The sequence below is a fragment of the Mobula hypostoma genome, chromosome 17 (genome assembly GCF_963921235.1).
Source record: "Mobula hypostoma chromosome 17, sMobHyp1.1, whole genome shotgun sequence".
NCBI classification, from domain to species: Eukaryota; Metazoa; Chordata; class Chondrichthyes; order Myliobatiformes; family Myliobatidae; genus Mobula; species Mobula hypostoma.
Genome location: NC_086113.1, coordinates 62984782 through 62999923, shown reverse-complemented (window position 1 = coordinate 62999923; position 15142 = coordinate 62984782). Strand labels below are relative to the sequence as shown.

The 15142-nt window shown below is 43.1% G+C and overlaps 1 protein-coding gene across 1 annotated transcript in view; it reads left to right on the top strand.

Annotated features, from left to right (window-relative positions):
- The window catches only part of si:dkey-154p10.3 (zinc finger protein 816), a 47815-nt gene that overhangs the window by 6720 nt on the left and 25953 nt on the right, over positions 1-15142 (top strand). Inside the window, exons 3-5 of the mRNA XM_063069282.1 lie at positions 3838-5016; positions 11995-12091; positions 13916-14158. Of these exons, the coding sequence (XP_062925352.1) occupies positions 3838-5016; positions 11995-12091; positions 13916-14158 (1519 nt within the window). The remainder of the gene's footprint in view (positions 1-3837; positions 5017-11994; positions 12092-13915; positions 14159-15142) is intronic.

Sequence of the window (15142 nt, the reverse complement as noted above, 5' to 3'; positions counted from 1 at the left end):
AATCTGCACAGATTGTGGTCTTCCGGTTAGGAAGTTGAGGATCCAATTGCAGAGGAAGTGTGCCTAGCCACACTATTATGAGCGTAGAGAAAGTGGAGCAGTGAGCTAAGCACACATCGTTAAATTGCGCCAGTGTTTGTGCCATTGTCAAACATGTTAGAATTAATTTGGCGATTTATATTCAGTTCTGGTCACCACATTTTAGAAAGTATGTGGAAGTTTTAGAGAGGGTGCAGAGGACATTTATCAGCATGCTGCCTGGATTAGAGAGTATGCCTTATGAGGAGAGGTTGAGTGAGCTAGGGTTTTCCTCTTTGGAGTGAGGGAGGATGAGAATGGCTTGATAGAGGTGTGTAAAATGAGTCATAGGCAGAGTGGATAACCAGCACCTTTTCCAAGGGTCGCAGTAGCAAATATGAGTAGACATAATTGGAGGAAAATATGGGGGGGGGGGAGGATATCAAAGGTAGGTTTTTTCACACAAAGGGTGGTAACGTCATGGAACACACTACCGGGGTATGTGGTAGAGGCACGTACATCAGGGACATTTAAGAGACTCTTAGGTAGGTACGTGGATGAAAGAAAATGGAAGGTTATGTGGGAGGGCGGGTTAGATTGATCTCGGAGCAGGTTAAAAGATCGGCATAACATTGTGCAGTACTGTTCTGTGTTCTATGTTTTATGTTATATTTCACATTTTCCCACATATCACTCTTGTCAGATCGTTACCCTTTATTTCTCAATTATTTTCGTGTATTCAACAAATGTAGCAAACACACCTTCACACTCTTTTCATTCAAGCCATTAATAAATTGCAAAAACTTGCGACCCCATCACCAGCCCTTGTTTGCACACCTCTTGTTACAACTTCTAACCAGAACAAAACTCGGGGGAGTCTAGTACTAGAGGGCATGACTTAAGGATTGAAGGGCGCCCATTCAGAACAGAAATGCGAAGTTTTTTTTTTTAGCCAGAGGGTGGTGAATCTATGGGAATTTGTTGCCACGGGCAGCAGTGGAGGCCAAGTCATTGGGTGTATTTAAGGCAGAGATTGATAGGTATCTGAGTAGCCAGGGCATCAAAGGTTATGGTGAGAAGGCGGGGGAGTGGGACTAAATGAGAGATTGGATCAGTTTATGATAAAATGGCGGAGCAGACTCGATGGGCCGCATGGCCAACTTCTGCTCCTTTGTCTGTCTTATGCTCTTATGCTTCTCCTCGTTTCTTGTTAGCTAGTCAACCCTCTCTCCAGCGCAATATGTTACCACCCACCCAACTTGTTCTTATTTTCTGCAATAACATCTGATGCACCTTATCAAATGTCTTCTGGAAATCTATTAGTACTTTTACCACTTCCCTTTTATCCACAGCATATGCTATGTCTTCATATAAAAACAATACATTGATCAAATGTGATTTCCCCTTCACAAAACTTTGTTTACTTTACCTGATATCTTGAGTTTGTCAAGGTGTTTGATATAACTTATTTTATTTTCCTTTAACAAATATTAAACTACGTGGCTAGTGGTTTCCTGCTTCATTTCTCTCCTTTCTTGAACTTTGGAATTACATTTCAATCTAATGAAATCTTCTTTGAACCAGTGCATCAACTATCCTATTAACTATTTCTTTAGAGTCCCTAGGATGAAGTCCACCAGGGTTGGCGACCTGTCAGCTTGTAGCTTCAATAATTTGCTCAGTGCCACTTACCTGGTGACTAATTTTCCAGAGTCCTTTCCTCCTTTCCAAACCCTGATTTACAGTAACTTCTGGAGATTACTTGTGTCCTCAATAATGAAAACTTATATAAAATACTTGAGGCAAAATTTGCCATTATTGTTTTTCCTTGTTAATGCTGGCTCTGCCGCCTACCTTTCTACAATTTATGTGTTTTTACTTTTGATACATTGATGAACTTTTTTAGTTAACATGCGTTCTGTGTATCCCCTTGAAGTTTTTACTTCTCCATGGAATATGTCCATTCTGTTTATCCGAAAAATCCCTTTAAGCATCTGACGCAATGTTGAATTATCTCTTAACTTAATTTACAAGTTTACTACGCTTTACTCCCCAGATCATTAATTATATTTAAATTTAAAATACTAGTTTCAGACCCATTGGCGTTTTGCTGAAACTGAATGTAAAATTTAATTAGTTTATGACTGCAGCTTCCCGGAGGCACCTTTTCAATGTGATGATTAACTAATCGTAAATCACTGTATCTGATCCAGTATAGCCAGCTGTTTGGTTAGCTCCAGAACATGCGTTTGTAAGAAATTAATCCCAAAATAGTGTATACGCAGGTTAAAATTATCTGCAGAGCAGTTGAATGATCTGCTTTTTGATAGGGGAGGGTGGCAGAGATGGTAGGGGTGGCAGTCATGAATATCTAATTATATTTATGGGGGAATCGTGTTTGGGAGGATTGGCAGTGTTGGAAATTGTGTTGGCTATTGAATATGGAGGGTGATGAAGTTGAAGGTAAGGACAAAGACAAAGTAAGGACAAGTTTTCATCAGAGAGAAGAATGTGAAGCAGGGAAATGGAATAGGTATGATCAAGTTCTTTTTGACTATGGCACCGGGAAATCTATGATTGAGGAAAACATTGGGAAACCTTGGCATAGAAAGTGATATTAGTACAAATGGAAAAAAACTCAGAAAATGGAATGGGTGCTGACAAGAAAACAGGTTGAAAGAAGTAAACACAAAATACTCTGCAGATGCTGGGGTCAAAGCAACACGCACAACATGCTGGAGGATCTCAGCAGGTCGGCAGCATGCGTGGAAACAAACGGTCAACGTTTCGGACCGAGACCCTTCGTCAGGACTGTAGAGGGAGGGGGCAGGGGCCCTATAAAGAAGGTGGGGGGAGGGTGGGAAGGAGAAGGCTGGTAGTTGCCAGGTGAAAAACCAGTAAGGGGAAAGACAAAGGGGTAGGGGAGGGGAGTCCTGACGAAGGGTCTCGGCCCGAAATGTTAACTGTCCGTTTCCATGGATGCTGAGTTCCTCCAGGTTGAAGGAAGTATAGTCAATGTAGCTGTGGTGCTTCCAGTGGAAATTGGTGACTAGCTTATCCTCCATTATGGAAATAAGCTAAATCAAGGACAGCAAGAAATAGAAATGGATTGGGTGAAAGTGAGGGCAGAGTGAATCAGAATCAGGTTTATTATCATCATCATCCATCATGACATTTATTGTTTTGTGGCAGCTGTACAATGCAATGCATAAAAACTACAGTAAATAGTGCAAAAGAGGAATAGTGAAGTGGTGTTCATGGACTGTTCAGATGGCAGAAAGGAAGAAGCAGTTCCGAAGATGCTGAATGTGTGGGTCCTCAAGCTCCTATACGTCCTCCTCAATGGTAGTAGTCAGGGGAAGACATGTCCTGGATGATGGATGCTGCCTTCCTGAGGCACTGCCTTTTGAAGAAGTGGAAATTAGCAGTAAAGATGATTTGGCAATATGGTGGAACCTATATGAGAGCATCTGTATATGATTCTATTCAATGGTGGAATTGGCTCAGTCATAATCTTGCTTCTAACTATTCTGTTCTTGGGTGCCTTGTTTCTTCACAAAGTTATTAATGGTATGAATTTCAGTCCTCAGTTTCCTTGTAGTTGTGTTATGGGCTCCACCCTTATCCAGTGATCAATTTTGCAAATTGAAAATGCAGAGTTAATTACTCCTCAGTAAGCCTTTCCTCAGAAGTAGTTTGTACTCTTTTGAATTGGTGTTTGAGAGGTAAATTCTGCTGCTTTTTGCTATATCAGTGAGAAATGCTACACATTTGGATGGGTAATGTGTCTGACCATTTTCCATTTCAAATTTCTTGCAGGTATGATTATTTTAAAGAAGATGACTGAAGCAGGATTTGCCTTTCACAACATTCATCCAGTGCCATTACATTTGTCAGAAGAGACCACCACAACAAGCTTATGCACAAGCAATATGGAAGGAATTGAGACTGAGTTTAAAAGCTTTGTGGAAGTATTCCTCGTCAAGGTTTACAGGTGTAAGATTTGTGCATTCACCAGCAGCCTAAAAATCAAAATGAACTCTCACATGGAAAGCCGTCACAAACCCAAGGTGAATCATCAGGTTTCTAAGATGATGACTGATGCATGTCACACTGAAGATGACACCTCATATAATGCTGAGCTAGACATGGATTCTGAAACTAAAGCGGGTGAGGACATTATTGTGGACAACTTAGACAGGATGTCTTTTCTTCTTCCTATGTATAGGATGCTTCACAATATTAGCCCTGTGTCCTGTGATATGGGACTAGGGGGCCGTAGTGACCACCTGCATGCTCCTGATACATGTGAGGTCAGCACGTTATTTGAAGGGGAGTCTGCATCTTTCCAGTTAGATGGAGCCCATTCTGTTGCATCAGAGGGACGGTCATCTCCTGGTGTGCCCAGCATACGTGAAGATGATGATGAAGCTCAGTCAGAGCATCTTATGTCATTGGGTCTCTGTCGGATTTCCAACAGCAACAAAGTTCACACTGTTAATTCAGGAAGCCATCACCAAAATGTTGACAGTGATCGCGTGATTCGTAAGAAGCTCAGGAAGAAGAAGCGGAGTGAAATCAGACCCTTTAGTGATGCTGGAAGCTCTCAAGCCAAGCTGAGAATTGAACATTATTCTTGCAGATTGTGCAAGTTAGACTTGAAATCAAAAGACATTTATAACCTTCACATGACCTGTCATGATGGAGTCACATCCTTTAAATGCATCCACTGCTGTTCCTGCACAACAGAGTGGAAAATGATGCAGAAACACCTCAAGAGTCACAGTGCTGAAAGGAGGAAATACCGTTGCTCATTTTGCAGCAAAGTATTCACTAGGCAAAAATCGTGGAAATTGCATGAAGTCAGACACAAGCAGCAACCTTGCCTTTTCTACTGCTCCAAATGTCCATCTTTCTATACCTCAGAGATCATGAGAGATTTGCATTCTGCCTGCCACATCAAGGGAGCTTTTAAGTGCACACAGTGTGATTTTACTGGTAGGTCATTCAGTGCTTTCTCTCTGCTGAAGAATCAATACGAATTATACTTCATTTAAAATTTATGTTGAATGCTCATTCACCTAAGCCAAATAGCTATTCCATTTCCACAGACGTGGCTTGAACTTGCAAGTGTTCTCAGGCTGAATGGCAGGAGGCAAATATTGGGAATAAAGAGAGCCTTTTCTGTTTGGCTGCCAGTGGCTAGTGGAGTTACCCATGGATAGGTGTTAGGACCAGTTCTTTTCACGTTATATGTCAATGATGGATTTGATGGCTTTGTGGCCAGGTTTGCAGTTGATACGAAGTTAGGTAGAGGGCCAGGTAGTGCTGAGGAAGTAAGCAGTCTGAAGAAGGACTCAAACAAATTAGGAGAATGGGCCAAGAAGTGGCAGGTGGAATATCGTGTTGAGAAGTGTTTGGTCATGCACTTCGATAGAAGGAAGAAAGGTGTAGACTAATTCTAAATGAGGAGCAAATTCAGAAATCCGAGGTGCAAAGGGCTTGGGGGCCCTAGTGCAGTATTCCCTAAGGGTTAATTTGCAGGTTGAGTCATGTTCAAGTTTGCTTGTCATTCAACCATACTTGAATGCCCATGAATACAATCAAATGAAACAGCATTCCAATAGTAAGGAAGGCAAATGCATTCATTTTGAGAGGACTAGAATATACAAGCAATGATGTGATGCTGAGGCTTTATAAGACATCGGTCAGATTGCACTTGGGGTACTATGAGCAATTTTAGGCCCCTTAGTAAGACAGGATGTACTGGCATCGGAGAGGGTCCAGAGAAGGTTCATGAGAATGATCCTGGGAATGAAAGGGATAACACATGAGGAACATATTTGTGCATTGCATGCACCCGTGCTGAGCTTGTCAATTTCATCAACTTTGTCTACAACTTCCACCCTCAATGCACTTGGTCCATTTCTGACACTTCCTAAACAACAGGAATTCTGCAGATGCTGGAAATTCAAGCAACACATTTCAAAGTTGCTGGTGAACGCAGCAGGCCAGGCAGCATCTCTAGGAAGAGGTACAGTCGACGTTTCAGGCCGAGACCCTTCGTCAGGACTAACTGAAGAAAGAGTTAGTAAGAGATTTGAAAGTGGGAGGGGGAGGGGGAGATCCAAAATGATAAGAAGAAGACAGGAGGGGGAGGGATGGAGCCAAGAGCTGGACAGGTGATTGGCAAAGGGGATATGAGAGGATCATGGGACAGGAGGTCCGGGGAGAAAGACCGGGGGGGGGAGGGGGGGAACCCAGAGGATGGGCAAGGGGTATAGTCAGAGGGACAGAGGGAGAAAAAGGAGAATGAGAGAAAGAATGTGTGTATAAAAATAAATAATGGATGGGGTACGAGGGGGAGGTGGGGCATTAGCGGAAGTTAGAGAAGTCACTGTTCATGCCATCAGGTTGGAGGCTACCCAGACGGAATATAAGGTGTTGTTCCTCCAACCTGAGTGTGGCTTCATCTTTACAGTAGAGGAGGCCGTGGATAGACATGTCAGAATGGGAATGGGATGTGGAATTAAAATGTGTGGCCACTGGGAGATCCTGCTTTCTCTGGCGGACAGAGCGTAGGTGTTCAGCAAAGCGATCTCCCAGTCTGCGTCAGGTCTCGCCAATATATAGAAGGCCACATCGGGAGCACCGGACGCAGTATATCACCCCAGCCGACTCACAGGTGAAGTGTCGCCTCAGCTGGAAGGACTGTCTGGGGCCCTGAATGGTGGTAAGGGAGGAAGTGTAAGGGCATGTGTAGCATTTGTTCCGCTTACAAGGATAAGTGCCGGGAGGGAGATCGGTAGGGAGGGATAGGGGGGACGAATGGACAAGGGAGTCGCGTAGGGAGCGATCCCTGCGGAAAGCGGGGGGGGAGGGAAAGATGTGCATAGTGGTGGGATCCCGTTGGAGGTGGCAGAAGTTACGGAGAATAATATGTTGGACCCAGAGGCTGGTGGGGTGGTAGGTGAGGACCAGGGGAACCCTATTCCTAGTGGGGTGGCGGGAGGATGGAGTGAGAGCATCCTGATGGGGGATGGAAGTATATAGGGACTGGACATCCATGGTGAAAATAAAGTGGTGGAGGCCAGGGAACTTAAAATCATCGAAAAGTTTAAGAGCGTGAGAAGTGTCACGAACATAGGTAGGAAGGGATTTAACAAGGGGGGATAAAATCGTGTCCAGGTATGCAGAAACGAGTTCGGTGGGGCAGGAGCAAGCTGAGACAATAGGTCTGCCAGGACAGGACTCCCCCATCAGGAAGGTCTCAAAGCTCTCCGCTTCTTTTTGGATTCCAGACCTAATCAGTTCCCCTCTCCCACCACTCTGCTCCGTCTAGCGGAATTAGTCCTTACTCTTAATAATTTCTCCTTTGGCTCCTCCCACTTCCTCCAAACTAAAGGTGTAGCTATGGGCACCCATATGGGTCCTAGCTATGCCTGCCTTTCTGTTGGCTTTGTGAAACAACTATGTTCCGTGCCTATTCTGGTATCTGTCCCCTACTTTTCCTTTGCTACATCGACGACTGCATTGGCGCTGCTTCCTGCACGCATGCTGAGCTCGTTGACTTTATTAACTTTGCCTCCAACCTTCACCCTGCCCTCAAGTTTACCTGGTCCATTTCCGACACCTCCCTCCCCTTTCTAGATCTTTCTGCCTCTATCTCTGGAGACAGCTTATCCACTGATGTCTACTATAAGCCTACTGACTCTCACAACTATCTGGACTATTCCTCTTCTCACCCTGTCTCTTGCAAAAATGCCATCCCCTTCTCGCAATTCCTCCGTCTCTGCCGCATCTGCTCTCAGGATGAGGCTTTTCATTCCAGGACGAGGGAGATGTCCTCCTTTTTTAAAGAAAGGGGCTTCCCTTCCTCCACTATCAACTCTGCTCTCAAATGCATCTCCCCCATTTCACGTACATCTGCTCTCACTCCATCCTCCCGCCACCCCACTAGGAATAGGGTTCCCCTGGTCCTCACCTACCACCCCCCATCCCTCCCTACCGATCTCCCTCCCGGCACTTATCCTTGTAAGTGGAACAAGTGCTACACATGCCCTTAAACTTCCTCCCTTACAGGGCCCCAGACAGTCCTTCCAGGTGAGGCGACACTTCACCTGTGAGTCGGCTGGGGTGATATACTGCGTCCGGTGCTCCCGATGTGGCCTTCTATATGTTAGCGAGACCTGACGCAGACTGGGAGACCGCTTTGCTGAACACCTACGCTCTGTTCGCCAGGGAAAGCAGGATCTCCCAGTGGCCACACATTTTAATTCCACATCCCATTCCCATTCTGGCATGTCTATCCACGGCCTCCTCTACTGTAAAGATGAAGCCATACTCAGGTTGGAGGAACAGCATCTTATATTCCGTCTGGGTAGCCTCCAACCTGATGGCATGAACAGTGACTTCTCTAACTTCCGCTAATGCCCCACCTCCCCCTCGTACCCCATCCGTTATTTATTTTTATACACACATTCTTTCTCTCACTCTCCTTTTTCTCCCTCTATCCCTCTGACTATACCCCTTGCCCATCCTCTGGGATCCCCCCCCTGTCTTTCTCCCCGGACCTCCTGTCCCATGATCCTCTCATATCCCCTTTGCCAATCACCTGTCCAGCTCTTGGCTCTATCCCTCCCCCTCCTGTCTTCTCCTATCATTTTGGATCTCCCCCTCCCCCTCCCACTTTCAAATCTCTTACTAACTCTTCCTTCAGTTAGTCCTGAGGAAGGGTCTCGGCCTGAAACGTCAACTGTACCTCTTCCTAGAGATGTTGCCTGGCCTGCTGCGTTCACCAGCAACTTTGATGTGTGTTGTCTGACACTTCCTCCCTCTTTCTTGATCTCTCTGCCTCCATCTCTGGAGAGAAGCTGTCTAAGAGTATGTTTTATAAACCGACCAATTCCCATGGCTATCTTGACTGTACGTCCCCCTTCCCTCTTCTATTCTCCACTCCAGCCTCTCACCTTTTCTCCTCACCTGCCTATTGCCTCCCCCCGGTATATCTCCTCCTTCCCTTTCTCCCATAGTCTACACTCCTCTCCTATCAGATTCCCTCTTCTCCAGCCCTTTGCCTTTTCCTCCTATCTCCTCCTAGCCTCTTTCTTCATCACCTCTCCCCACCTACCTGGCTTCACCTATCACCTCATAGCTTGTGCTCCTTCCCTTCCTCCCACCTGTTATTCAGACATTTTCCCCCTGATGAAGGGTCTCAGACTGAATTATTGACTGTTTATTCATTCCCATAGATGTTGCCTGACCTCCAGCATTTGTGTGTGTTGCTCTTGTATTCTAGTCCTCTCTAAATAAATGCTAACATTGTATTTGCTTTATTTTCACTGACGCAATCTGCATGTTAACATTAAGGGAATCCTGCGCAAGGACTCCCAAGTTCCTTTGCTCCTCTGATTTTTGAATTATTTTTTTCTACTGAAGTGCATGACCATACACTTCCCTACACTATATTCCATCTGCCACCTTAATACCCATTCTCCCAATCTGTCTAAGCCCTTCTGCAGACTCCCTGCTTCATCAACACTACCTGCCCCTCCACCTTTCTTTATATCATCTGCAAACTTGCCCACAAAGCCATTAATTCTGTCATCCAAATTATTAACATATAATGTGAAAAGAAGCGCTTTCAAAACTGAGGCCTGTTGAATACCACTATTTATTGGCAGGCCAACCAGAAAAGGCTACCTTTAGTCCCAATTTTTGCCTTCTGCAAGTCAGCCAATCTTCCATCGATGCTAACATCTTTCCTGTAGTACCATAGGCTCCTCTCTTGTTAAGCAGCCTCATTTGTGGCATCTTGTTAAAGACCTTCTAAAAATCCTTCTAAGAATTCCAACAGATTTGTCAGGCAAGATTTCCCCTTAAGAAAACCATGGCCTATTTTATCATGTGCTTCCAAGCACCGAGAAACTTCATCCTTAATAATGGACTTCAATGTCTTCCCAATCACTGAAGTCAGGCTAACTGGCCTATAATTTTGTTTCCTTTGCCTCACTACCTCTGATCTGGGCCGACATTTACGTGCCGGGCGGCACCTAATTAATTAGCTTGTTTTTTTCGGCTTTTTTCTTAAAGATGTGCTGGGTGCGTCCTGGCTACCGTTGCATTCTCCGCGGCAATGTATTGGTCCGCAGCCCGGGGGTTGGGGTGGTGGGACACAGGGGTGTCATCTCATCATTGTCTGTTTCCATCAGGGCAGGCAGGTCATCTTCTTCACGTTCAGTTCCTGGACGACTTCACTTTCGGTCCATTTGCTACTGCATTTGGTTTCGATTGTTATCCTTTCCTCTTCCAATTGCATCAGCTCTTTATCTTATCAGTTCTTGGTCATGGGATGCCAAAACCTCTTCAACATCATCTTTGTCAACTTCCACAACCCAAATTCACTTGGTCCTTACTTCGTTCACCACGATCGAAATGCTTAATTATGTCTAGTCTTATGCTAAGTGTAACACCCTTACGAGCTTTTTAGGCCTCTCGGATACCGTAGAACTCATCTTGCTAACGGATGCTCACAGGCACGTGTTTAAACAATGCCGGTTAGAATGCAGTTCCGGGGGAGGAGCTTGGCTGCTTGGGGCGCACGCTGCCTTTTATCGCGCGCTGCTTTTTTCACACACTACCTTTTTTCGTAACAGTGAAAACACCTTCTGTTAGCGAAAACAGGGAACTAATGTAGGTCTTTCGTAACAGCGAGGTTTCGTAAAGTGAACGTTTGAAAAGCGGGGGACACCTGTATCTGAAAAAACTTTTATATCCTCTTTTATATTGGCTAGTTTACCTTTATATTTCATTTTTTATCTCCTTATGGCTTTTGTTGGTTTTTAAAATCTTCCTAATCCTTTACCTTTCCACTAATTTTTGTTGTATTATTCGCCCTCTCTTTTACTTTTATGTTGCCTTTGACCTCCTTTGTCAGCCACGGTTTTGTCATCCTCCATTGTTTGTATCTGTCCTGCGCCTTCTGAATTGTCCCCAGAAAATCCAGCCATTGCTATTTTGCCGTCATCCCAGCTAGTGTCCCCTTCCAATCAACTTTGCCTTCTCTCTCATGCCTCCGTAATTCCGTTTACTCGACTGTAATACTGATACATCTGACTTTATCATCTCCCTCTCAATCTGCAGTGTGAATTTTATAATATTATAATCACTGTTTCCTAAGTGTTCCTTTATACAATAGTTCAATAATATCCTTCCTATAGCTGTGAGATCAGAACTGCACACTGTACTCCAACTGTGGTCTCATAAGCAACTTGTACAGTTGCAACATGACATCCCAATTTCTACACTCACTGCCAATGAAGGTAAGTATGCCGAACACCTTCCTCACCACCGTCCCTAATTATATTGCCACTTTCAAGGACTGTGTACCTGTACCCTTGTTCTCTATTCTCCAGGACCCTACCACTTATTGTGTAAGTCCTCCCTTGGTTTAACTCACCAAGATACAACACCCTGTGGAAGGAAAATCCAGATTGGCTAACACCCCATGTAGTTTATAGTGCTTCTTCAGAATATGTCACCTTTGCCGTTAATGAATTGGTGACAACACGAATGGCAATGAAACCTCTGCTCGATTTTTAAAAAATATCACATTAGTAATCATATCCATTCATCAATTGTTATTGTGCAGGAAGCTTTTTCAAAGCTACATTGCTTTGGTCACTGTGTTTCTGACTTTTTCCAACTCATTTATGACCAATGAGAGGCCTGTGTCGGGCATTCATCCCCTCAACGTCCCCCCTCCCCCCCATGACCAATGGTCAGGGGTTGGTTGGTGGTCTGGTCTAATCAAAATTCATAGGAGAAGGCTACTTTGTGATCAAAACAGAAGCATTGGATATAGATTTCCCCTTTTGACTGGAATACTCGTAACATCATAACATTGTGCTGTCTTCTTCAATATTTTGATCAACTTTTCAAGCACTGTATTGCATTGAAATGTTATCTTTTCATCAGATGAAGCCTGGAGCGAGGTTTATAAACATCTCTGCAACCATGAGAGCAGTGTAAAAACACACAAGTGCCTGGAGTGTGATCTAAGCTTCCTCAGAATGTAAGTATCTTACAGTATCCTGTGGCGTGCCTGTTGTATGATGATCATGGGATAGTGCTTATTCTAGGGATTACACTCCTGTGTCAGGACTACTGGCCACAGACTGGAAGAAAACAAAAACAGAAATGCTGGAGGAATTCAGCCTGTCGAACAGCATCTGTGGAAGGATAAACGAGTTTCTCTTTTCGCAGACTGAGTTCTTTTGGCAAATCTGTTTCCAGCATTTGCAGCTTTATTTGTTTTCCATAATCGCAGAAGAACAAAATTTGAAATTAGTATACCCATTTAATAAAATATTAGCTAGGACTTCCCATTTTCCTAATCATTGTGCATTCTCCAAGAAAGTTTGTGATAAAAAACTGATGTGGTTCCTACAAAAACAAATGCCTCCTCTTTGAAGAGAGGAATAGATATAATGACTTAGATTGATGAGCTTCATCAGATGAAGTTTATTAACTTGAACTATGCTTTCTCCACAGATGCTGCTCGTCTCGTCGAGTGTTAATGATGCATGGTTATATGTATTTACCTGCTTGAACCAAATTAAGTTTGCAAGTCATCATTTGCGATTTTCTGTTTCCTATTATTGCCTTCCAGGATTCTTATTCATGAAAAACACGTACCGCCAATTTGCAATATAAAATATCAGATTTATTTACTGGGCACAACAAGTAAAGTCACTCCCACCACACTGCAGTTTTATTGTTGGATGGACACAAAGTAACTTAGCTGCCTTTAAGTCATTACTGCACATCAAAAGAGGCAACATTTTTTACAAAACATTCCCAATACTGATACTACAATGCTAGCAATACTAAGCAATTACAATTACAGACACTAAAACAACTTCCACTGTTAATCCAAAAGCATCCCAGTACTGAATCACGTTGAAACATCCCCACCTCTGATGGTAAGACTCTCCCAATGCTAACTCTGAAACAACCATTACTAGCCCCAAGACAAGCCAGAGTTTGCTCTGAAATATATCTTTTATTGATCTTAGAACACCCTCAAAACTGACCCCTGAGACCTCAGTTATGACCCTAAGTTGTGGAAATGCCCTGTTCATGCAGGCTTTAAAATATCCCCAAATTCTGTCCCAGTTATTCAATTCTGTTTTACAAGTATAATCTTGCTCACTTCACCAGCAATGTGAAGAAAGAGCTCTTTTGATTAGAAATTTTTCATTTCTGGCTACTGATTCTCCAATAGCTTCTCTGCTCAGACCCACAGTTAAAATTGCAGCTGAGTTCTGAGGGCATCATAGTGGAATCTTCCTGTTGAAAGAAGGATGTTATTAATTTATATTCAGTAACTTTTTGATCGTAGAAGGGTTATATGAACTGCAGGTGGTGTGTTGGTGGGTCTGTTCTCAGAGAGATTTGAACTGCTTGCTTACTTAGTATCTACTGGACTATGAATTTCAAAGTCAGCCCCCATAAACAATGGGCTCAAGTATTAAGATGGGAAGTTTGTCACTAAGAAGTCACACCAATGATGAAAAATAAAGGGAAAATACAATTTTTTAAAATCCAGTTTAACAAAACATTGGGTTTTTGGACGCTGTAAATGCTGGGAACTGAATAAAAAAAAGTTCTGATAGAGGAACTCAGCAAGTCAGCCAGCACCTGTGGAGGTAAAGGTATGGTTGACAATCTGGATCAAGACTCTGCTTCAGGACTGAGAGTGTGAAGGGGATATGGCCAGTGCGAAGGGATGAGGCAGGATTGGGGTTTTCTTTCATTGAAGTTGTTTAATATTCATAAAGGATAGGTGAACTACTGTTTGGTGTATTAGACAGAGCTATTTTCTGCTTTTTGTCAGAGATGATCTGAATGAGCACGTGGCAAAGCACAAGGAGACAAGGTTATTCCTCTGCCAGCTTTGCGGACAGACATTCAAATGCGGGCGACAGAAGAATAAACACTATAGACAAGTCCATCGGAAGACTCAGGAAAAAAGGAGAGTGAATGAAAATAGTTTATTGAGTAGAAGACACAAAGAAAAAGAGTCTCGAATCCAGCAGAAGAAAGTAAGCAAAGAATTTGCTTGCAACATTTGTACCAGGTAATAATACTTCTTGCATTTCCATTCCTCGTCACTTCTGACTGAGCCTTCAGCTGCTTTAACATTACTGTCCGCTACCTTTTGCCATTGAGCCTGCTTTCCCTCACACAACCAAAGCTACCACTTCTCACTACCCTTTCTCAAGACTCAACTTTTTAACCAACAAAGCCACTTATGGCTTGGTAACCATTCTTCTTCTTTCACTGTCTGTTGGTGGAATAACTATGGAAATACTAGTTGTTTTGATTTAGTTTGATTTATATTAGGGTATGTTTGCACTACAGCATATTTTATCAGTTAGGTTTCATTGAAATAAAATGATAATCGAATTCTAATAAAGAACAGAAATACAGTTTGAATTGCATCCACAAAATAATTTATGGAACTATGATTTCAATAGTTATTTCAAAATATTCTAAATGCTTCTCTTGGTGGTTATTCCATTCCGGAAGAGGAGATATGCCCTGTCTATTTTATGCTTCTACCATTCATTGTTATATTGTTTTTTATTAATATTTTCATTTATCTTAATTTGAAACTAAATATAGATTGGTGTGAGGTGGTGGTTGATACTTTCATCTCATTTGTCTTGATTATGTGTCTTTGAGAACTCGCGATAATTTATCAATAAGAAAAAAATTACAAAGACTTCACATTATTAAATACTGCAGGTTATGAGGAAAGTGCTGGGAGGTGGAATTAATACAGATGGATGCCCACTGGTCTGCATGGACATGGTGGGCTGGCTGGCCTGTTTAATGTTGTATGATTTTATGACTAATGCAATAATCCATCATCTAACCACTCATTAACCATTCAGAAATCTGAATGTTTCCGTATCTGGCTCACAGGATAATATTTGCTATGCTTTATTATCCAATCACTAAGGGCCTGATCAGAATTTCCTGGCTGCTGCACGTCCTGCTCACTCCCCACACCTGATTTTCATGTTTCCTACCAACTCACTGGGCCCTGGTTACCATA